Consider the following 22,495-nt stretch of genomic DNA (forward strand, 5'->3'; position numbering starts at 1 on the left):
GCTGGCCCGTGTGATCTGATCCAACAGACGAGCTACTGTTGCTCAAACTGCTGAAGAAATTAATGCTCGTTCTGATAGAAAGGTGTCAGAATACACAGTGCATGACTGTTTTCGAGGGATCAACACAACATTAGGCCGGTGGTCATAATGTTATGCGTGGTCGGTGTATTTCATAGATGTAATCTCATCAAATCAGTTTTAATTAAAGCCACTAGATGGCGGTAAATCCGAATTACTCGACACATCTTTATCATGTTTATGGACGAGGAAGAAGTGTCATGGCGGCTCACTGATCCTGCTCTGGAAAGATGCTTGCCCTTTCAAATTATCGAGTGCTTCAGGCAGCCTTGTCAAAACATGCTGTCTTCTCTAACATTTCAGGTATTAAATATGATATTTATAACACTTTGTTGCTTTAGAGGCGGTGTTTATTCAGATTATAGGAATCCGTCAGCCTGGCTAGTGCTCTTTCGTGGTAGTTCATGGCTGTGTCCTAAATGCCTCACTATTTTGAAATAAGTGCATTACAGAGTGCATAAAATTCTGCTATATGTATGTACTACGTAGTCAGTAAATAGGCATTTGGGATTTAGCCCCTGATTTTTGTTGGGCGGTAATTTCCACCTTGTCTAAACGTTCTGGGTATTAACACGAAAAATAGGCAGGACACAGATCCTCAAGGTGTTGACAAGAAAAAGGTTTATTTATTATATTCTAAAGAATGCATCACCATTTGTACCATATCTATATTGCTTTAAATCTTATTCATTATTCCTTCATAAATGCAATATTAATCACTAACAGAATTCTGAAAATCTTCAGTTTTTCCCTGAAGTTTCCTGTACTACTAATTCATTTTGCTGTTTCAATTTAGTCTTTTTCAATTCCTTCTCCGTGTAAATTTGTTATAAATTAGTTTATGTAGATGTCTCTGTAAACAGCTGTATTTTAACCCATGTATCATAATTATTGCCTCACTAATTAGCTCAAATATATACAACTATTGTTATACTATAATTGTATGATTTTTTTTAAAAAAAATTTTCCATCTCTGATTCACAGCAAAATGCCTCCGAAGTCTGTCCACCATCCAACAAGAGAACAATTTAAATGATATGGTGAGTAATCACTTTCTGTATACACTATATTGCTAAAAGTTTTGGGACACCAATCCAAATCATTGAATTGAGGTGTTGTTTTTCAGGGCTTGGGTTTGGCCCCTTAGTTCCAGTGAAAGGAACGCTTAATACTTCAGCATACCAAGACATTTTGGACAATTTCATGCTCCCAACTTTGTGGGAACAGTTTGGGGATGACCCCTTCCTGTTCCAACATGACTGCACACCAGTGCACAAAGCAAGGTCCATAAAGACATGGATGACCGAGTGAACATCAGTGCTTGACCCCACAAATGCACTTCTAGAGGAATGGTCAAAAATTCCCATAAACACACTCCTAAACCTTGTGGAAAGCCATCTCAGAAGAGTTGAAGCTGTTCTAGCTGCGGGCCAACTCCATATTACATTCATGTGCAGACCGCCTTTTTTCAGTTTTGGCCCGGCTCACAGTCTCCGCTCTAATTCATCCCAAAGGTGTTCTGTTGGGGTTGAGGTCATGACTCTGCGCTGGACAGTCAAGTCACCAAACTCTCTCATCCATGTCTTTTATGGACCTTGCTTTGTGCACTGGTGTGCAGTCATATTGGAACAGGAAGGGGTCATCTCCAAACTGTTCCCACAAAGTTGGGAGCATGAAATTGTCCAAAATGTCTTGGTATGCTGAAGCATTAAGACTGGAGCTGAAGAAGCATTTCACTGGAACTAAGGGGTCAAGCCCAACCCCTGAAAAACAACACCTGAACTCAATGATTTGGAGGGGTGTCCCAAAACTTTTGGATATATAAATGTATATATGAATAAATCACCTGGATCCAGTCATTAAGTATCTCTCTTCCTTCAGCCCATTGAAATGGAAAATCCATATAAACAACCACAGAAGGGCTGCATCCTGTGCAACGTGACAGTGGATTATAAAAACGTCCAGGTGAGTCATCTGATGCACGATTCTGAAACATTGGTTTTTTATTTCACTTGTGTTAGATGTAAAACAAATAACAAATATCTTCTTGTGTGCAGTTGCTGTCACAGTTCATCTCGCCACACACGGGCAGAATATACGGCCGGCACATCACGGGTGAGGCATTAATGCCACTTTCTGATGCGTCCCTATTTGATGAGATGACCGGTTTAATTTGCAGTATTTGATGAGAACAGGTTTAATGTATCTCTTGCAGGTTTGTGCGGTTCCAAACAGAGAGAGGTGACAAAAGCCATCAAGAGAGCTCGCTCAATGGGTAACGCTAATCAGAATTCCTTTCCATTTCTTTCAATTCACAACACTTGTATTCTTGTATCTTTTTTATGATTTTGAATTGAACATAAATTGTAACCATTTGAAGGTTTATGCTGTAAATGATTTTTTTTTTTTACACTGCACAATGAGAACCTGAGCCAAACAAACTTGGTGTTCTAGTTCACAAAACTGAGCGAGAGAGACACGACAGGAACAATCTGAGTGATGCAATATTTTACAGAAAAAAATGTTCAATGGAAAGGTCTCATTAAAAGTAATTAATCGTTTTTGTCTCTTTAACAGGTTTCTTGTCAGTAACACTGAAAGATCCACAGTTTATCAAAGACCCTAACATTTGTGACATCCGGCACATGGAGTAGCGAGAGAATGTAATTATGCAATACTGATGAACCCAATAAAATACTCTGTGTTAACCTGTGTTTTTGTTTCATTCACTATTATGGCAGTATTAAAAAGCCAGCAAGCTTTTAAGCTGCAATGTGAAACTTTATCCAGCAATCACATAAAGTGTCCTAATTATTGTCTCTTCTGGTGCTTTACACAGGTTACACTGAGCTCTTTAGTTGCTGTCTATATGATCACAGGAAAGTCGCTTAAGCCATTTATCGATACAATCAAATTCCAGTTTTTAATCTATGAAAGCTTTAATAGTAGATTTTGTCAAACAGCACATCAGGGTTAGCAAAGATGACTTGTAATGAAATCCAAAGACGTTCAATAACTTTTAAGCACTATTTTTGTTTGTTTATCAGGAACTATACACATCTGCAAACTCTGGACCAGCTCATTAATGCTCATATGAATAAGAAATGCTGTGATATTACCACCACCATGGGTGGTTTATTTAAATGGTTCTGGAAATTGTTATATGGACTCCAAAACAAACATAAACCTCTAGATCCATTATTATAGTAGTGTTTAGAAAAAGGTCATCTGAGCTTTAAAGAAACAAATATACCACACAAAAGTAATAGAAAATGTTCATAATCTACTACGATAAAATATACCGTCTAAGGAGGCCAGTATTCTAACTTGTCTGTTGACACCTGACCGTCGTACCCATATGTGCTTTTTGAACATTCCATTCCAGATTTAGTCCCCTTTTGCAGTTATAATAGCTCTACTCTTCTGGGATGGCTTTCCGCTAGATTTAGGAGTATGGATATTGGTATTTGTGCCTGTTCAGGATACAAGAGCATTCCTGAGATCAAGCACTAATGTCAGGTCTGGGGTGCAGTCAGCATTTCACCTCAGCCCAAAAGTGAAGCATTGTCATTTGGGCTCTTTAGTTCTAGTGAAGATAAATTGACCGACCTGGGGTGAACTTGATTTTCTCCAAAACTTTCTCAGTGTTCCAGACTTCAGCTGCAGGTGTCCCACACTGCTCTGAGCAGTCTACCTGACCTTGAATCTAACTTTAGCTTTAGAGGAGTTCCAATGGATGCTGCTATGCAGACTCCATATGTTTCGTGTCTTCAGGAGGGCAATTTTTATATGCCACCTTTTTCAGGCACGCTGGATTAAATTAGTATTTTCCACACACTGATTCAACACCATCGTAACATCATCCTCCTCCTCCAGTTACAGGAGTTGTAGCCTTCAAAATGAGGGCCTGCAGCTTACTGCTCTGTCAAAAGTTATTTATTGATTCTGTATTAATTGATTTTTAATAATTTAAGCACTTTTAAGCACCACTAGATGAGAAAACCGGAAGGATTTCCAATACTTACATTTCAAAAAGCCAAATCTTGTACGAAGCCCCGTGCAACACAAAAGAAATCACTAAAACATGATCAGGGTGAAAGAATTCAGGAGATTAGTTAAATAATGCATTCATTGTTGGTATTTTTGCTATAGTACACCTTTTATCTATTAGTAACCCATGTATTTAAATACCAGGATATAAATATGAAAATTGTTTTATTATTTGTATCTTCATTTTGCTGGATTTTTCAATCCGGAATTGACTAATGAATCTATATAAGCATATGCACATCATTACACTACTTACAAATGCATTCAAATGGAAAAGACAATTTAATACAATTTATTCATTATTATTCAGGCAACATTTCAGAACTGTGACCTGTTGATGTTTAATAAAAGAATAAGGCCACATGATGACTGAGTGTTTCATTGAGCTCATACCATGGGCTACGAGTGAACAAACTAAACATGAAGTAGAACATGAAGGTGTAAAATTTTTTTTTAAGTAAAATTATTACAAATTCACCCAAACAAACAGAGATTTTTCCCACTTAAATGCATACGAAAACAATATTTTTTACAGCTGCTACACCATAAATGCTGACAGGAAAAAAAGTATTTAATGTTTGGCAAATTGCAGTGGTATAGGAGGAATAAAACCCTCATGGCTGTGCTGTTACAGGAAAATAAACAACTACATGGTGGGAACAGTGGTTCTGCTTCATCACAACAGCCTGTCATTGGTGTTTGAGTTCTTGTTCTCTAAACAAGTCTTTAAAACACCGGGGAGTTGCTCTGGTTCGGGCTGCTCACTTCCACCTCTGTGTCAGACCCGCTTTCAGACAGTGGCTCGCTCAGCTCCGTGTCCACCTTTCTCTTTTTATCTTTCCGTGAAACGCCTGGGGACTGAAATTTCCCCTTTAGTCCGTAGCCTAAGTTCATCCTCCTCTTCCTCTCGGTGTGACCACACTGTAGCAACAGAAGTGGCAGTTTGGTGGGAACGTCGATGCCGTGGTCCTCGGTGCAGCACATTTGCAGTACAGGGAAACCCTTAACACTCAGAGTCTGGCTGCGCAGCGACGTCGTGTTGGGGAACAGTGCTTTCAGAGCTGCACACAGCAGGACGTTCTCCTTGGGTTCTTCAGGCGGGGAGGTTTCTTTGGCTAAAACACAACCAGTTCTGTGATGAGTTAAAAAGTATCTACTAAAATGATTATAATCATCATCATCTCTGCGACACACAGCATTATACTATATTACAGTGAGCTACTCTACACTGCAGCTGTACTACGGATTTATCTTTTATCCTCCCACAGCCCTGTCGAATTCTGGACTCAGAAGGTGTTGTCATTTTCTACGACAGCAGTTCTGTTTATTTCGAAATAATCCTCAAACCTAAGACAGATAAAAGCACAGACGGTCTTACCATCACTGTCTTGCTGTTTTTTCCTCCGCTCTCTGACGGCCTCTCTGAGCTCGGCGATCTCGGCCTGCAGCTTCTCCACTCGCCGCTCGCTCTTCTCCACTCTCACACATGCACTCTAGAAAAGGAAAAAGGTCTCGCTGTTTAGAAGAACGCTGGGCGTACTGACTGAACAACAGAGAAAACCTTCCCAACAGTTACCTTCATTTCATCTAACAAAGCGTCGTTCATGTCGTTGACTTTTTGCACCTCTCTGAGATCCTGCTCTGAGGAGAAGAATTTGGCTCTAAGTGAGAGAGAGATAAACAGAAATCTTGGTTATGAACTACTTTTCTTATGGATGATGACACAATCAATTACTAAATAAGGAGGATGAGGAGTCAAATTAAAGGAAGATAATCAATAAAGAGACACAGGGATACAGTTAGCACCATTGAAGTTCATTGAATGTTGTCCAATCATCGCCAAATTTGGCATGTCATTTTCAGGGTAAGCTTCACAAACGTTATCAAAAGAATTCTGCCAGTAATAGGGCCAACAAATCTGACAGCAAAGCCGCCAAACAAGAAGTCATGCTGTATCTCAATGACAACTTTGTGCACTGCCAGAAAACTGGGATGTCGTCTTCAGGCTATGGAACAAATTTCTTAGCCATCTATTGGACAAAATTTACAATAACAAGTTAAGCATGCGCACATCTAACTGCCATTACTGCTATTTCTCCAAATCCTGACACCTATTTAAACACAAGTAAAGCCACCCTGCTGCCTGTTTGTTCATATAGAGCTTTCCTTCTATAGTCTGTCCACCACTGTCTGTGGTCAGAATCCCTTTTGCTTAAAGTTATAGCTTTGCTTTCCTGTGATTGTGTAGGCAGCAAATGAAGGGGTTAGTGTAACCTGTGTAAATCACCAGAAGAGACAATAATTCGATTTTTAAAGCACCTGTGTTGTTTTATGGTTTGACAGTGACTCAGAGAAGGACAGGTAGCGGAGACTCTCCAGTAATCCTGCTGCTCCAGTGTACCCAGGTTGCTCACTGAGACTGGGATACTACTGTACTGACTGAAACACATAAAAGTTCATAAAGATTAGACATATTACAAGTTTGACGTGTTCAAATACTGTACAAATAACAGTATTCAGTGGTGTTATCCTGACCTGCCGTTCGATATGAAGGCTGTGTACTCGAGGCGGTGTGTGGAGCGAGACAACGTCACCTCATACGGCGCGAGCAGCAAGAAAACGAGTTCCTGGTCCGGCAGCAACTTCCTTAAATTCTGATGAACCAGCTGCTCTTTTAGACTCATTTGCTGACTGGTGTTCCTCCGCTGGCGATACCAGCCAATCACGTTCTCCTGTGAGAAGGAAAACCTGTTAATGATGCCTTATTATATTAATTATGAACACGAATAATGAAAAAGCTGTTTTTTTCCTTTATCAACACACCCTAAAGTGTTTTATTCCTCTTACACCGCAGCAATTTGCCAATTATTACATTTGTTTATCAACTAAAGATTGGCCTTTTACATTTGTTTGTCTGTTCATTTAAGAAATATAAACATTTATCAATTTACAGTCACAATTAATGTTGTGCAATGTCTATAAAACACATTAGTTCCTGTTATCCCTTATATTATAGCAGCTGTAAACAGCTATTCCCTCACCAGCAAGTTCATAAGACAAAAACAACTCATGTCATATTAGAGATACCGCTCTGCCCTGAAAACCATATACAGTATCAAAAATACAGGAAAAATTAAATAAAAAAAGTATAATAAAATAAAGTTAAAAATAAAATATAAAAGTAAAATGAAAGTATAACTTAACCCACAATAAAAGAAAAATACCTGTACAAGCAAAAAGGAATATATATGAATGTGGATCAGTGGCAAAACAGTATGACTAGTGAGAATAAAGTGCAGATGTGTACAATTTAATGCAATGCAATACATCTGTAAACATCTGGCTGAAGTATTGGGTGCTGTGCAGAAAAGTCCAGAAGGTCCAGTCCTATGTGTTGTCCTGGTTGTGCATGTAGTGTAGAAGTTTATGGAAGTGCTCTGTTTAATGCTCATGGTACCTCTTTGAGATTGGATAGAACCTGCCTAATCTTCTCTTTGTCCACTTCACAGATGTTGTTGTAGAAGCTACAAGAAAAAAGAGCAAGAATTATAACACAAAAGAAATACTGAAAAAGCATGAATACAGATTAGTACTGAGAAGATTCGACATACCTGTGAGTACTCCTGCATGTGATGTGTTTTTGAATATCTGAAAAATAAATACAATTACTGACTTTAACCCATGTGTTTCTTTGGTACCCTGTATCAGCTCCAAACAAATGGACCATCATAGGATTTATACCTACACAAGCAGCTTAGTGTACGCAGACAGGTGTGTGGTAAAACGACTTACTTATCGTGTGCACGAATTGTATATGATCCGTCTGCGAGTCAGTGATCTTGCTCTTCTCCTCTCCGACACTCTCGCCGAGTAATAATCCTTCCTGTATGACAGAACAGACAAAACACAGACACTCAGCACTGGCCTTTATCCTAGGACGCTTATTCAAGCACACTTCATACTGTTTGCTGTTAGTTTTTTGGAAGGGTAATGATTTATAATCCTGCTATCATGTGTCACGTAGAAGAGGCTGGGTTTTCCTTTGAGTCTATTCCTTCTTAAAGTTTCTTACTCATGTCATCATGCTTGTTTTTTGCCACTGCTTGCTCATTACAGATCTTCATCTAGATTTTTGTAAAAGATGATTTGTGTTCTAAGCTCTACACAAATAAAATTGAATTGCACAGGATTTTGTTGTTTTGGGGTCCCATGCTGATTACAGAGCTCGGAGTCGACTCTGAACCGACTCTCTGTTATGGTATGGCACGCGATGTGAACCATCACGTCTATTTTGGGTCCTGTGACTTAAAATGCATCAACTGATTTGGACCATGAGATTACTATGATGTAATAAAATGGCCATTTAGATCTGTATATGACTATTGCACAGGATATGCACCTAAATTACAACTTTCCCATTCAATTGCATGCAACCACTGTCTTGATGTTGACTTCAGCACGCGCCGTGATACTTTCAAAACCCAAAATGAGTTCATATGTCGTCAGTTATTTTCATGATTTCTGACTAAGATCAAGATCTTTTGCGTAATAATAAGTTTAGAAACTCACCACATCACAGTCACTGTTCAGATGTTGAAACATTAATGAACTTAAAACGTATCCGGATATTCTAACAGTGGTGCTGTATTCCTCCATACCGCCGCCGTATTTAATGCTATATATCTCGAGTTTGGTCGTTTATTAAACCTAAAAGACACTAAGCGAATTTCGACTCAACAATAGTGCATTATTCCCGGTGCACAGCTCTGCTTTACTATCACACATCTTCATAAACTTTTCAGTGTTAGGGTTTCTGTCTGCTCTCTCCGATCAGACGAGGATTGTTGTTTACAGTAATTCCGCTGTCGCGCCACCACGTGGTCTGGAGTAACATCTGTCTCGTCATTCACACGCTTACACCAAACAGCCATAACATTATGATCACCTGCCTAATATTGTGTTGGTCCCCCTTTTGCTGCCAAAACCGCCCTGACCCGTCGAGGCATGGACTCCACTAGATCCCTTGAAGGTGTGCTGTGATATCTGACATCAAGCAGCAGATCCTTCAAATTATCTAAGTTGCAAGGTGGGGTCTTCATGAATCGGACTTGTTTGTCCAGCACATCCCACAGATGCTCGATTGGACTGATATCTGGGGAATTTGAAGGCAAAGTCAACACCTCAAAGGCTTGTCTTTTTCCCATAGTGCATCTTGGTGCCATGTGTTGCCCAGGTAAGTGACACCCAGCCATCCACGTGATTTAAAAGAAAACATGATTCATCAGACCAGGCAACCTTCTGCTATTGCTCTGTGGTCCAGTTCAAATGCTCACATGCCCATTGTTGCCACTTTCGATGGTGCACAAGGGTCAGCATGGGCACCTTGACTGGTCTGTGGCTATGCCACCCCATACGCAACAAACTGTGATGAACTGTGTATTCGGACACCTTTCTATCAGAACCAGCATTAACCTCTTCAGCAGTTTGAGCAACAGTAGCTCGTCTGTTGGATCGGATCACACGGGCCAACCTTCATTCCCCATGTGCATCAATGAGCCTTGGCCACCCATGACCCTGTCGCTAGTTCACCACTGTTCCTTCCTTGGACCACTTTTGATAGATACTGACCACTGCAGACCAGGAACACCCCACAAGAGCTGCAGTTTTGGAGATGCTCTGATCCAGTTGTCTAGCCATCACAATTTGGCCCTTGCTCAAATCCTTATGCTTGCCCATTTTTCCTGCTTCTAACACATCAACTTTGAGTAGTAAATATAGTATGTGAAAATTATCATGACAATTGTTCAAACTTATTATTAGAATTAAAATGTGATCATTTTGTAATGGCTAACCTGCTAGATTCACTTGTGTTTATTTTTAATGGATAACAGAGGCAGTAGAGGAAAGCTTCTAAGCAATCAAACCAGCTTTAGTGTTAATTTTAATTAAAAAAAAATCTAGAGTATAATACAACCCCAATTAAAGTTACACAAAGTACCCCCCAAACAAACCAGCAAATAAACAAATAAATAGCTACTATTTTGCCTGCAAACCTTTTGTTTGTTTGATTGTTTATACATTGTACCATGTTATAATAATAATACATGGTAGGTCATGTTGTTATAGGACAATAATTCATACCAGGGGTTTAGGATACCAGTACCATCCTACAGTTGATTATTTTCCTACAGCATCATGGCCTAAGTTGTTTTATTCCTCATCTCGTGTAACACAATGAAGGCAACCATAGCAACTCTATACAGTTGCTCTCACCAGTCTCTCTCGTTTTGCTCTTTTTGTTAAGTGGACAAAATACAGCTTGCTGGAATGTATTAAATAACAAAAACAAAGAACAACAATTATTACCCTAAATAGTGCACCTATTTAAATAACCTTTTATTTATTACCTGTGCTTGTGGATACTGCTGGAAGCTGTAAATTTCCCTTTTGGATGAATAAAGTATCTATCTATCTATCTATCTATCTATCTATCTATCTATCTATCTATCTATCTATCTATCTATCTATCTATCTATCTATCTATCTATCAACAACAACAACAACAACAACAACAACAACATAATAATAATAATAATAATAATAATAATAATAACAATAACAACAACAATAATAATGATAATGATAATAATAACAATAATAATAATAAGAAGAAGAAGAATGTCGATGATGATGCAGCTCCACCAGCTGGCCTGACCTGGCTGCACGTGGGATGGGTGAAACCATTAGTGATGAAATAGGGGGAGGCGCTCAGTTCTTCTCTTCACTTCAACCATGTTGCTGAAAATGTTGAAATGTCTGACTTGAACTTTGTGACTAGACTTAAGAAACCTGCTCTCTGAGAGTAAAAAGAGTTCGAAGCTGAAACAGACATCTGGCATGAAGGATGGAAATGCTTCCGGCAGGCGACTGTGAGAAGTTTTTGGTATGAACTTGTTTTCTGTAGCGTTGTTTACGTTGTTCATGTGACGGTGCCGTTTACAGCCTAGCGGTTTGTATAATCAGCTGATAAACTCAACATAAAACTCGAGGACTGTGCAAAATGTCTAATAATCGTGATAAGATGCACAAGATGTTAATAAACGCTTCACAAACGCTTGTAGTAATCTTGGCGTGTCGGAAAACACCTAACCTTCTCAGTTTACAAGAGGGATTAGCTGAAGGTAGGAAGTACATGGCTCTGTAAAGATTTAAACACCCTTATTTTAATCACTTTAATCCTTGCTAAAAATGCACTAATTATTATTAAGTATTAATTAAATATCATTATAATACTGCACATCAATTAAATACATTTCATTATATAATAATAGCGCCTTTCGACTTTTTGACCTCAGTTATGCCTCTCTTAAAATGGTTTATCAATCGCTAAACTTGACCTTATACACGCGTGTTGTTTTAGTTTTTAATATATTTCCTCTTAAAAATCAAAAATGTTTTTATCTTAGTTGATGATTTATATGTACTGTTGTTTGATTAATTAATTAATTAATTATTGTTTGCTTGCTTGTTTGTTTATAACTAGATTCTTTATTATTAAACCCCTAATATTACTTAAAATTACTTTACATTTTTAATTGTAATTATTTATGCTTGTTTTTAAGCTTTACATAGACGCCAAAAGTTTTGGGACACCAATGCAAATCATTGAGTTCAGGTGTTGGGCTTGACCCCTTAGTTTCAGTGAAAGGAACTCTTAATGCCTCAACATACCAAGACATTTTGGACAATTTCATGCTCCCAACCTTGTGGGAACAGTTTGGGGATGACCCCTTCCTGTTCCAGGCTTGCTGATTAGGGATAAAATAAAATAGTTTAAAAATTTAATCTAATAATTTATTATTATTTTTAGTCATTTAGTTTTCTTTCCTCTGCTTTCTCTTTCTCTTCTGTTGTAAAGCTGCTTTGAGACAATGTCCATTGCCACACAAATAAATTGAATTGAAAATTGAGTTGAATTGTTCCAACATGACTGTGCACCAGTGCACAGAGCAAGGTCCATAAAGACATGGATGAGTGAGTTTGGTGTGGAGGAACTTGAGTGGCCTGCACAGAATCCTGACCTCAACCTGATAGAAGACCTTTAGGATGAATTAGAGTGGAGAATGTGAGCCAGGCCTTTTCGTCCAGCATCAGTGCCTGACCTCAAAAATGCACTTCTAGAGGAATGGTCAAAAATTCCCATAAACACACTCCTAAACCTTGTGGATTGCCTTCCCCAAAGACTTGAAGCTGTTACAGCTGCAAAGGGTGGGCCAACTCCATATTACATTCATGTGCATGTAAAGGCAGACGTCCCAGATTTGGCCTGGCATGCAGTCTCCGCTCTAATTCATCCCAAAGGTGTTCTATCAGGTTGAGGTCAGGACTCTGTGCTGGCCAGTCAAGTTCCTCCACACCAAACTCGCTCATCCATGTCTTTATGGACCTTGCTTTGTGCACTGGTGCGTCATGGTGGAACAGGAAGGGGTCATCCCCAAACTGTTCCCACAAAGTTGGGAGCATGAAATTGTCCAAAATGTCTTGGTATGCTGAAGCATTAAGAGTTCCTTTCACTGGAACTAAGGGGCCGAGCCCAACCCCTGAAAAACACCTGAATTCAATGGTTTGGAGGGGTGTCCCAAAACGTTTTGCAATATAGTTAAGCAACATTTGAACCCTACTGAATTGCACTGACCAGTCAGTTAGATTTCTGACTATAATAGTTAAGTAATGTAAATATTGATAGCATGTTTAAATTGACACCAATTTGAGAGTTATGGATCAAGCTAACCATGAATGATGAATATTAATACATTTTTCTTAACAGGGATGAATATCCCAGAAATGAGTTAGTTTATTTGCACAATGCCACAATCAGAGATGAGCAGACATTTATATGTCGCGTGTCCCATTTTTTAAAGAAACACACGTTTGTATAGACCAGTACAAAGCACACTTCTATGAGTTTCATTAGCTTGACATTAAACACTGTAGAGAAATAGTCATGTGTTTGCTCCCTTTTGTGTAGGCCAGCTGACCCCAGCGTGCTCCACCACTGGCTGGAGCCTGGAGTAAAATGGAGGCCACATGCTGGGATGTGATGTTGGGGATCCTCCAGGTGTGGTTGTGTGTACTCATGGGACTCATCGTGTTCCCTGCTATGTTTGGGGTCTCACTGGGCTTCACTGATGTCTACATTAAAGTGCTTGTCAAAACACTAGAGGTAAAGCTGAGCACATCTCAGGGCTGAACAAATTGAGTCAGATGTGCATACAACATGCTGCTGTTTCTTAGTAGATCCAATATAACTCTAGACCTTTTAGTTCAGCCTAAAATAAAAATGTTCACACCATCCCCTTTACCCCAGATGTAGTCAGCCAGGACATGCTGGGTGATTGATGGTTGCTTGTATGTCTATCTCAGCCAAAATCTTTACCAAGAATAAATACCCGAAATCTCAATATAAGCTTCAGATGACTTCAATGCTAAATGACAAAAGCTTAGAAAAATGCAAGTTTAGTTCATGTTTATATAAGACAGGAAGTCCTACTGTGTGTTAAGTATGTCTGTGACATCACTAAAGTAATGCATAATGCAAATTTACTCAAAAACATTTAAGATTTTTATTACTTAGCAGAAATTCCATTGAATCAGACAGGTAATCAACTATTGTATCAAACACATTTAAGTAACAAGAAAACGGTGTAATATCAGTATTTTGTCAAATGAAGCATTTCTTGAAGTATATCTGTATGCATGTGTCCTATGTCTGATGTAATAAGCTATACCCGGTGTGTGAGGATGTTTGTTAAAGGTCGCACAAAAATAAACTTGTTTTGTGGGCAGTGGGCCACTCGGAGGATCCAGAGAGGGCAAAAGGAACAGCTTGAACTGCCAGCACATCTCCCCAATGGTGAGACTGTTTATACTTGCAAAACAAATAAAACCTAAGAACACTCAGGTTTTTTTCTCATGACAGTTGTGCCTCTGGGGGAAACACTACATTTTTTTTTATTTTTTTTTGTGGATAACGGAATAATTTTATACATTGTGCTGCTGCCACATAATTGGCAAATTAACGGCATAAATTATGTGTATGTACTCTCACTGTCCATTTTAATAGGAACACCTGTACATTTGCTCATTCATGTACAGTATTTCTAATCAGCCAGTCATGTGGCAGCAGCACAGTACATAAAATTATGCAAATACAAGTCAAATAGTTAATGTTTACATGAAACTCTTCGGCTTTAACCGTGGCATGGTTGTCGGCACCAGATAGGCTGGTTTGAGTGTTTCCGAAACATCTCTAGTGTTTTGAAAGTATAAACCAGCTCCTGCAACTGTTTTGCTGGATTCCACAGGCTCATAGAAATCATGCACATTTTTCATTTGGAGCTTGTTGTTCATTTTAAACTCGTAACAATTTTATATTATGAAACTATACATGTGGCGTCTATATATTAGGATACCATCATTTCTTTCTTGTTTGTTGGAAATAGTCCACACCAAACAAAGGCAATGTTGCAGCAAGTCAGTGATTTCATAAGTTTAGTTGAACTTTAACCAGCTTGAGAAACACGCTGATCATCTCATCTCATTTCATTAGAGGATGCTGTGTTGCGCGACACATGTAGTTCTAAGAAATACTTACAAAACTTTCAGTGATTGAATTTGTCAGCGCTGACAATAAGTCTTTAAATTCACATATCTGCTACATTTATTGATGAGTATAAGTACTAGAAAGTTGGCTGTTATTTGAATTAAAATGCTTGTATGGAGTATATATTGTAGCCAACCAATATTATTTGGTGTGCAGAGCAGGAAGGGAACTGTATAACAGAACTACATGAGATCAAAAGGCCGCATGACAGTTCTCATTCATTTCTTAATATCCCATGTGTGACCTCCCTTATCTTTCCTTACATTATTATAATATCTTTAAACTACTCAATTAATGCGCTCTTTACCCCAAATTTAGTATACCAGATATGGCTTGTTTATTATTTGAAGTTTGTGCTAAATAGGTGGCTCATGCACCTTCATGCTCCTATGAAGTTTTTGGTCTGTTCATTTTGTTTTCTGAGCGGGGTTCTAAGGATTGCCGGTCATTTCAGGAATTATCCAGAGGAATGATGGCTCTATGGAAGAAGAGATTGAGGACCTGCGGCGTTCTCATCCAAAACCTCTAAATGGAGGTGACTTTACACTCTCTGATGTCTTTTATTTTTGCAAGAAGGGTGTTGAGTGCATCATGGAGGACGAAGTCACTCAGCGATTCACATCCGAAGAGCTGGCCTCCTGGAACCTTCTGACTCGTACCAACAACAACTTCCACTTCATCAGCGTGCGACTCACCATCATATGGGGTCTGGGCGTATTCATCCGCTATTGTATCCTCCTGCCACTCAGGTGAGGATCCTGTTACTGAAAAGCCACTGCAATATTCTTTTAATATATCCCACATCAGACCCTACTTAGTACACCAAATAGTAACCAATATAACATTTGATATTCATGACAGGACACTAAGGAATTGTCCATTTTATTAACTGAAACATGTTGAAATGTTAGTGATCTCTGATTGCCCCTGCCCTTTCTCTACATTAGGAATTAATGAACCATTACACCCCTACACCCAGTGAAAACACCCTTTCCTACTCTGAAAGTCAGGAAGGTGTCCTCCACCCTGATTTCACCACATGTGCACACACTCCTGAATCAATAAAGTATCTAGTTTAACATACAGACACATTGTTAAATCTATAACACTGGCCAAAGTTTGCTTTTCAGAAGGCAAATACATCTTAAACTTTAAAATTACTATAATATATTACTATTAATTTTAGCTGCAGTCCCCTGGTGGTCCAGCGGCAGGATCCCACGCTCTCATTGCCACCTCCTTGGTTCGATTCCTGGGCAGAGAACTAACCCAGCCGCTGAGGGGTCAACTCCCAAGCCTGGATTAAAAAAAATGGAGGGTTGTATCAGGAAGGGCATCCAACGTATAATCTGTGCCAAAACAAACATGCAGACCAGATGATCTGTGGCGTCCCAGAACAGGGAGCAGCCGAATGGACAGCAAAATTGTCATTATTTTTAGCTCACTGCCTTGTTGCTAGTTCATGCACTTTGTTGTTTGGACTGAGGAAATCCCCCCAGAAATTTTCATGTTTTTTTTTTTTTTTTTTATCAAAATGTACATATTATTCTTTAGTGTACATCTTACTGAGTGAAAATATTAATGCACAACTGTGATGGCTAAAAACTCTATATTTTAAGTTACGTCTCAGTTAGTTATGCACTACTTCAGCAGACATTTAATCAAATCTCTGTCTTTTTTTTTTTTTTTTGCAAAGTTCAGTTTCTTCTTTAACACTGCATTTTGTAAATGTACAGGGTGACCTTGGCTGTTATTGGACTGAGTTGGCTGGTGATTGGCACATCGCTTGTAGGTCTGCTACCCAGCAGCAGGTAATTTTTTGGTTAGATAACATAAACAATATGTTTATTGTCCATGAACAATGTTTTAAACAGATGATCAGCAACCAGCTCCTTGACAGGACAGTTAGGTTTCTGTGAAATTAGAGTGTGTGTGTTAATAGTAAAATTTTTCTGCTTTAGTGTGAAAGACTGGATCAGTGATCTGATTCACATTACATGCTACAGGATCTGTGCCAGAGGACTGTCAGCCACCATCCGCTACCACAATAAGTGCGTGACTGTTTTAATCCCCTTTTCTATCATTTATTCAGTCACATTCATACTAAATTCTGATGTAATGTATGTTTATTATTGCAGAGAAAATCGTCCGAAGAAAGGGGGAATTTGTGTAGCAAACCACACCTCTCCAATCGACATTGTAATTTTGGCGAATGATGGATGTTATGCCATGGTAGGGCTAAGGGATTTCACCGGGTTTTAATCCTATTTGGTATCAGCACTACTAATTTTACCATAGCAGATGTGTGGCTTGTAGGACCTCAGAACGAAAACAGGAGTGTGTAGGTCTCATAATGGAAGCAGGCACTTGTAGGCCTCAAGTGTGCTTGTAGGCTTTAGAAAATGAGCAAGTACTTGTTGGTCTTGTGAGGCCATAATAGGGGCTTTTTAGTCTGTGAATGGCAGAACAGGTACTTGTAGACCTTACAATGGTAGATGAGCAAGCTTATGAGCTTCATCATGGCCAGATTTGGAGCTTGCAGGCTCGTAGACCTCGTGACTGGAGCTAATGTAGGCCTCAGGATATGAGTAGAAGCTTAGTCATAAGGATGTGAACAGGAGATTGTAGACATGATTGTGACAGCTATATGGCTTGTAGCCCTAAGGATGTACCCAGGAGCTTGTAGCCTTCCGAGTGATGGAAGTATTGAGTTGATTCAAGAAGTGACCGGCTACATCTGGAAGTGCAACGATGATGTGACCGTCACCACACGCTCCAACCAGAAGCCGTGGGTGAGGGCTTTTAAATGGAAATATTAGGAGCTTACAGGCCTTGTTACAAGAGAAAGCCCTGGTAAGATTCAGCATGAGAACAGAGGATTGTGGGCCAGTCTGACTTATGATGAGTTTTTAAGCAAAAAAAAGACACTGATGACTGATGACTTCTGTTAGTCACTCTGGATAAAGGACTATGGTAATTGCCATATATGCAAGACAGAGAAATGAGCTTATATGTTTAAAGACATGAACGTTAACTTTGTGACGGGAACAGAACTTGGTTTTAGGAAACAGGACTTTTTGGTTTCAGGGGCAGGAGTATATAAAACCTGCTGAATCAAGCAGATATCGAGCAATGTGTGAAGGCTTCTGTTATCTTTTCTGTCTATAGGTAGGTCAGGTTCATGGTGGAATGATGGGGGTCATTCAGAGGGCGATGGCACGATCCTGCCCACACGTGTGGTTTGAGAGGTCAGAGATGAAGGACCGCCATGCAGTGGCCAGAAGGTGACAAATCAAATCATGCTTATGCAGTCAAGTTCAGGATTTACCTGCATGCAGTGTTTATAGATAGAATGCAAATGTTTTATTGCTGTAATATGACCTGTTAATGATGAACTCACATGAACCAACAAGATATTTTTTAACAAATTCTGTTCCTTTTTGTGCTGCAGATTGAGAAATCATGTTGCTGACAAAACCAAGCTGCCTATTCTTATCTTCCCAGAGGGTAAAGACCCATATACAGTATGACCATGACCACCTTTAATGACCTGATTTTGAATTCATTTCAGTGAAGAAAAAAAGTCTTCAAGCTGGGGATGACAGTGAATACTGATGTTTTGCTGGAATTGACAGCCTTTACTGTTGGGTTATTACAGCTGAACCGGACAGTGTTGAATTGTTAGTTGATGATTACAGAGTCCAGGACAGTCAGAATGACCATTTTCTGTCCTCAGAGCATCTATTTTACTTATAGTCAGCAGTCTATAAAGACAGTTTGGCCAAAGGTTTTTTTTTTTAAAGATCGATTAGAGCAGCTTTATAGTGCAGTAATTGCAGGTGGCTGCTTTATTCAGAACTGCTGCTTCAGCATTTCTACCTGAACGGAAAAGCTTGGAAACCTTTTCCCAAGAGCATTAATTTGGGTTGGAGTTGGCCGCATTACTGAATTGTTCTGTATATCAAAGGCTAAAAAATGGTAATAAGGTCTGACTTCTTGCTCTGAAGGACTGCATAGTCGGGAGAAAATAAATGAACCTTTGAGGTAATACAGATGAGTAAACAGTAAATTCTTTGCCTCAAGTATTATAAGTGGGACAGTGCTGTCTTTAATTGACGCAGGCTTTTTTTGTTTTGCACTGGAGTTATGGCCATTGCAGCTAACAAGTAAAGGAAGTTTATAGCGTCCATGCAACCTGGACTCAAGAGTAAGAAGAGTGGAACGAAATCAGCTATATTAATATCTTAAACTGGAGCGTATCAGCAAACTACACCAAGCATAACATTATAACCACTGGCACGTATAAAGAATAACATTGATTATATCATTTCACTGGCAAGGGGTGGGATATATTAAGCTGCAAGTGAACATTGAAGTTGATGTGTAATGAAGTGACTGGTACAAGGGCCAAAGTCAAGGTTATACTATGGACAAACCATACTAGTTTACGTTTTCTTTCTAAACGTGCATAAGTTGGAAAAAAATCAGCATGTTTATTTTTATAAATTTAGTGACCTCTACAAAACTCAAATAAATGGTAAAGCTCACAGATAGATGAAAATGACAAAATTATAGCTAAATAGTAAAAGAATGCTTAAAAATTGTTGTATATGCTAAATCTTCCATTAATGCAGTAGCTCCATGCCAGTTATATGATTTGAACCCAGTCAGATTCACACTAGTTATGCTTCTTGTATGTGAATTTACCCAAATTCAGGAGCGAAACATAAGACATGAAATTTTTTTCTAAATATCAAGAATTTCATAAACGCCACAAATTATTTTGTTAATGCTTCTGTGAAGTCTGTGCTAGACCTATTTTTCCCCCCTCATAACAGGAACTTGCATCAATAACACCTCTGTCATGATGTTTAAAAAGGGAAGTTTTGAAATTGGAGGCACAATTTATCCTGTAGCAATAAAGGTAATTGCAGTCATACATCTTTTGTTAATAGATTAAACTGACACCATGTTACTGATGCCATTATGTTCACATCTCTCTCTGTCCTGTCCCCTGTCCCTCTCTCTCAGTATGACCCCCAGTTTGGAGATGCTTTCTGGAACAGTGCAAAGTACAACATGGTGAGCTACCTCCTCAGGATGATGACCAGCTGGGCCATAGTGTGTAACGTCTGGTACCTTCCACCTATGACTCGACAGGTAGGAGAGACCAGTGCTTTCATGGTAATAAGCGCTTGGATCCTTATAAAACATTCTGTTTTGATTGTCTCTTTTATTAGGAAGGAGAGGATGCTGTACACTTTGCCAACAGAGTAAAATCAGCTATAGCACTGCAGGGGGGACTCGTGGATCTATTCTGGTGAGACTACATTTATTCCCTCTACAGAATAATAATGAAGGGACGACAATGCAATGGCACAGTGTTATAAATGGTCTGGCTACTTATTGGGGTGCTCAGAATATCATTTTAAGTACTGTGTGCTTGGTCATTCTAATATTTTCAAGCATTACAAAATGTACATTTATGAACCAGTTATGTTATTCGGCTGACAGCAGACAGATAACATTAACCCACAAATAGTTATACTTTATTATTGGACCCTGCACACGAATACTAACTAGTCACTCTATAAATGTTTATTCATATAATAATGAGTGTGTATTTTGGGATTCGGGTGGTTCCTGAAACTAGGTTACATAAGAATGGGAAGCTTCTATCTTCTTTTTCTTCTTTTTTGTTTGCTGAAGTCTTGCTTTAAATCTTGTGTGGGTTGTGTTGCAGGGACGGAGGCTTGAAGCGAGAGAAGGTGAAGCAGTCATTTAAAGAGGAGCAACAGAAGATGTACAGCAGTATGATTGTAGGACAGGACTGAAAGTCACACATCCGTTAATGTCGATATTCTCTGGACTCAGAGTGAACCTGAGTTGACCGTTAGATAGGATCAATGTCAAATAGTCCTTTTTATAGCCTTTTATAACCCCATGACTGGGATTTTATTCAAGATGTCTGATCATATCAGGTCAATTCTCTGTATCTACTCTGTATGTTTTTAAAAGTATCACTTCAGACATAAGTCATATGCAGTTTTCCCACATAGACTTGCATATAGTTGCTCCGAATTAGCAGCAATTTACACACTGGTGGTGATCATGTTTTAACCCTTTTTTGTAGATGCAGAAACCCAGTGGAAACATCAATTCATAAATGCTTGTATTTTCCATTGGAAACTGTGTGTAGTGCCTTACTGATTAAACAAGGTTAAATAGATTTTATGTTAAAGTAATGTTATTCTGTTACTTAGATTTTGTGAAACAATTTCAGTCACCAGAGAGATATGAACCAAGTCTAAAACACCAAACCACATCAGCACATCTGTATTGGGCTTTGAGAGACAAACTTGCACAAGGAATGTTTGCTTTTTTTTTGCTACTTGATTTGATTTGTTGGGGTTACCTGTATTTTCTTATAAGTGCACTTACCATGTTTAATTCTTGCTATTTCACTGTGGTTTGTCAGCAGTTCCATTACATCACATCCTCCATCCACTTTTTTAAAAAATCCATTTATGGTTGTATGTACATGTCATTTCTTTAATACTGAATGTGATTTTTGTTTTTAGAGCACTTTGTATTTTCTTATTGATTTTAAATTCACTGCATCCTGTCTGAAATACTGCTCTCTGATATTCACACAAACTCTTCTTTTCACGGAAAAATTCTTTCACGGACTTCTGTGAAATGTTTGAATTTCTTGTGGTGGTGTTTTTCCCAGAGCATTTTATAAAGCTTATGTAATAAATACATCTACCCTGTGATCACTTTTTTTCCTTTTCTTAACACAAGTTGAAGTGCTTTGTTTTCATGGTCCTGCTCGACTCTACTGCACCACTAGAGGTCGCTCTAAACCAAGAAAGGAAAGTGTCCACACTTCTTGGCACTAATAATTATGCTTTATTGATGCTTGATGCTAAGAAAAGAAAAGCTTTGCTCTTAGAAAATATTTATTCACCAGAAAGTCAATTTTATCCAAATCTAATAACATAGCAATACAATAAGATAAGAAAATTTTACTGATCCTAATGGAATTTTTGTGCCAACTTGCTCAACACAATACAAATACGAGGAAGTAGATTTAGCCCAAAACAAATAAATAAATAAGATCTAATGACATTTTATATATGTAAACCTATAATAAGTAATAAAGGATTATTATAGCCTGATATCCACTGCACAAGGGAAGACGCTGACTTTCAATCTTGTAAATACTGCCATGTCAACTAGCTCATTCCTTCATAATGCTGATGTTTGTTGCATTAGTTTTTGTATTATAATCCAGAAGTTAACTTTTAGCGCTGACTTCAAACTTTAGGCTACATTCCCATCCTGAGTCTGACGCTGTAGAAGTATGGACCTGTTATTCTTATCAAGGTGATGTCATTTTGTCCAGGTTTATAGATGACTGTGTTAAATCCATACGGATGTGCAATTTAAGTCCCTTTCCAGTTGTACAATTAGATATAAGATAAAAAAAAAAAGTTTATCTCTGAACCTGGGTCATTGTAACTGGCTAGATATGGAGAGATATAACTTGATGTATAAAGCATAAGCATGGTATATAATTTCCAATTTATCCTTTAAATGATGAACCATACAGGCTAACCATACACATGATGCTTTGCCAAGTATTATAAAAATTTCATCCAATGAAAAATAGCCTGTATATGTCTGTGTTTAAAAGAATCT

General features: G+C 38.6%; 3 protein-coding genes across 6 annotated transcripts; 2 read left to right on the top strand and 1 right to left on the bottom strand.

Annotated features, from left to right (window-relative positions):
- Nucleotides 1–240: 240 nt before the first annotated feature.
- Nucleotides 241–2,806, top strand: mrps18c (mitochondrial ribosomal protein S18C). The gene is made up of 6 exons (XM_058415817.1): nt 241–381; nt 1,063–1,118; nt 1,960–2,043; nt 2,136–2,193; nt 2,294–2,353; nt 2,656–2,806. The coding sequence occupies exons 1-6, from the start codon at nt 309–311 to the stop codon at nt 2,730–2,732; spliced, it is 408 nt and encodes a 135-aa protein (XP_058271800.1). The 5' UTR covers nt 241–308; the 3' UTR covers nt 2,733–2,806.
- Nucleotides 2,807–4,404: 1,598 nt separating this feature from the next.
- On the bottom strand, nt 4,405–8,981 carry abraxas1 (abraxas 1, BRCA1 A complex subunit). Its single transcript, XM_058414815.1, has 9 exons — nt 8,698–8,981; nt 7,921–8,011; nt 7,740–7,776; nt 7,586–7,652; nt 6,664–6,860; nt 6,448–6,567; nt 5,705–5,789; nt 5,507–5,621; nt 4,405–5,243 (listed from the first exon to the last, which is right to left on the bottom strand). The coding sequence occupies exons 1-9, from the start codon at nt 8,782–8,784 to the stop codon at nt 4,855–4,857; spliced, it is 1,188 nt and encodes a 395-aa protein (XP_058270798.1). The 5' UTR covers nt 8,785–8,981; the 3' UTR covers nt 4,405–4,854.
- A 1,909-nt stretch (nt 8,982–10,890) lies between these two features.
- On the top strand, nt 10,891–21,567 carry gpat3 (glycerol-3-phosphate acyltransferase 3). Of its 4 annotated transcripts, none has more exons than XM_058415692.1 (13): nt 10,891–11,071; nt 13,157–13,351; nt 13,975–14,041; nt 15,246–15,540; nt 16,528–16,602; nt 16,753–16,842; nt 16,930–17,023; nt 17,960–18,075; nt 18,243–18,298; nt 19,630–19,715; nt 19,823–19,951; nt 20,032–20,111; nt 20,535–21,567. In XM_058415692.1, exons 2-13 carry the CDS (start codon nt 13,205–13,207, stop codon nt 20,623–20,625), a joined length of 1,326 nt encoding a protein of 441 aa, XP_058271675.1. In that variant the 5' UTR covers nt 10,891–11,071; nt 13,157–13,204; the 3' UTR covers nt 20,626–21,567. The 4 variants fall into 4 exon arrangements, with proteins under 4 accessions (XP_058271675.1, XP_058271677.1, XP_058271678.1 ...); XM_058415694.1 differs by having other exon boundaries at nt 13,157–13,246; XM_058415695.1 differs by lacking the exon at nt 10,891–11,071 and adding an exon at nt 11,095–11,309 and having other exon boundaries at nt 13,157–13,246.
- Nucleotides 21,568–22,495: the final 928 nt, after the last annotated feature.

Source organism: Hemibagrus wyckioides, linkage group LG18 (genome assembly GCF_019097595.1).
Source record: "Hemibagrus wyckioides isolate EC202008001 linkage group LG18, SWU_Hwy_1.0, whole genome shotgun sequence".
NCBI lineage: Eukaryota > Metazoa > Chordata > Actinopteri > Siluriformes > Bagridae > Hemibagrus > Hemibagrus wyckioides.

Coding starts and splice junctions, on each gene's coding strand:
- mrps18c (XM_058415817.1), top strand. CDS start 309: ATGCTTGCCCTTTCAAATTATCGAGTGCTTCAGGCAGCCTTGTCAAAA. Junction 1,119..1,959: donor AGAACAATTTAAATGATATG/GTGAGTAATCAC, acceptor CTCTTCCTTCAG/CCCATTGAAATGGAAAATCC. Junction 2,194..2,293: donor ATACGGCCGGCACATCACGG/GTGAGGCATTAA, acceptor TATCTCTTGCAG/GTTTGTGCGGTTCCAAACAG.
- abraxas1 (XM_058414815.1), bottom strand. CDS start 8,784: ATGGAGGAATACAGCACCACTGTTAGAATATCCGGATACGTTTTAAGT. Junction 7,777..7,920: donor ACAATTCGTGCACACGATAA/GTAAGTCGTTTT, acceptor TTTATTTTTCAG/ATATTCAAAAACACATCACA. Junction 5,244..5,506: donor AAAACAGCAAGACAGTGATG/GTAAGACCGTCT, acceptor GTTGTGTTTTAG/CCAAAGAAACCTCCCCGCCT.
- gpat3 (XM_058415692.1), top strand. CDS start 13,205: ATGGAGGCCACATGCTGGGATGTGATGTTGGGGATCCTCCAGGTGTGG. Junction 16,603..16,752: donor GGTCTGCTACCCAGCAGCAG/GTAATTTTTTGG, acceptor TTTCTGCTTTAG/TGTGAAAGACTGGATCAGTG. Junction 18,299..19,629: donor TATTCTTATCTTCCCAGAGG/GTAAAGACCCAT, acceptor CCCTCATAACAG/GAACTTGCATCAATAACACC.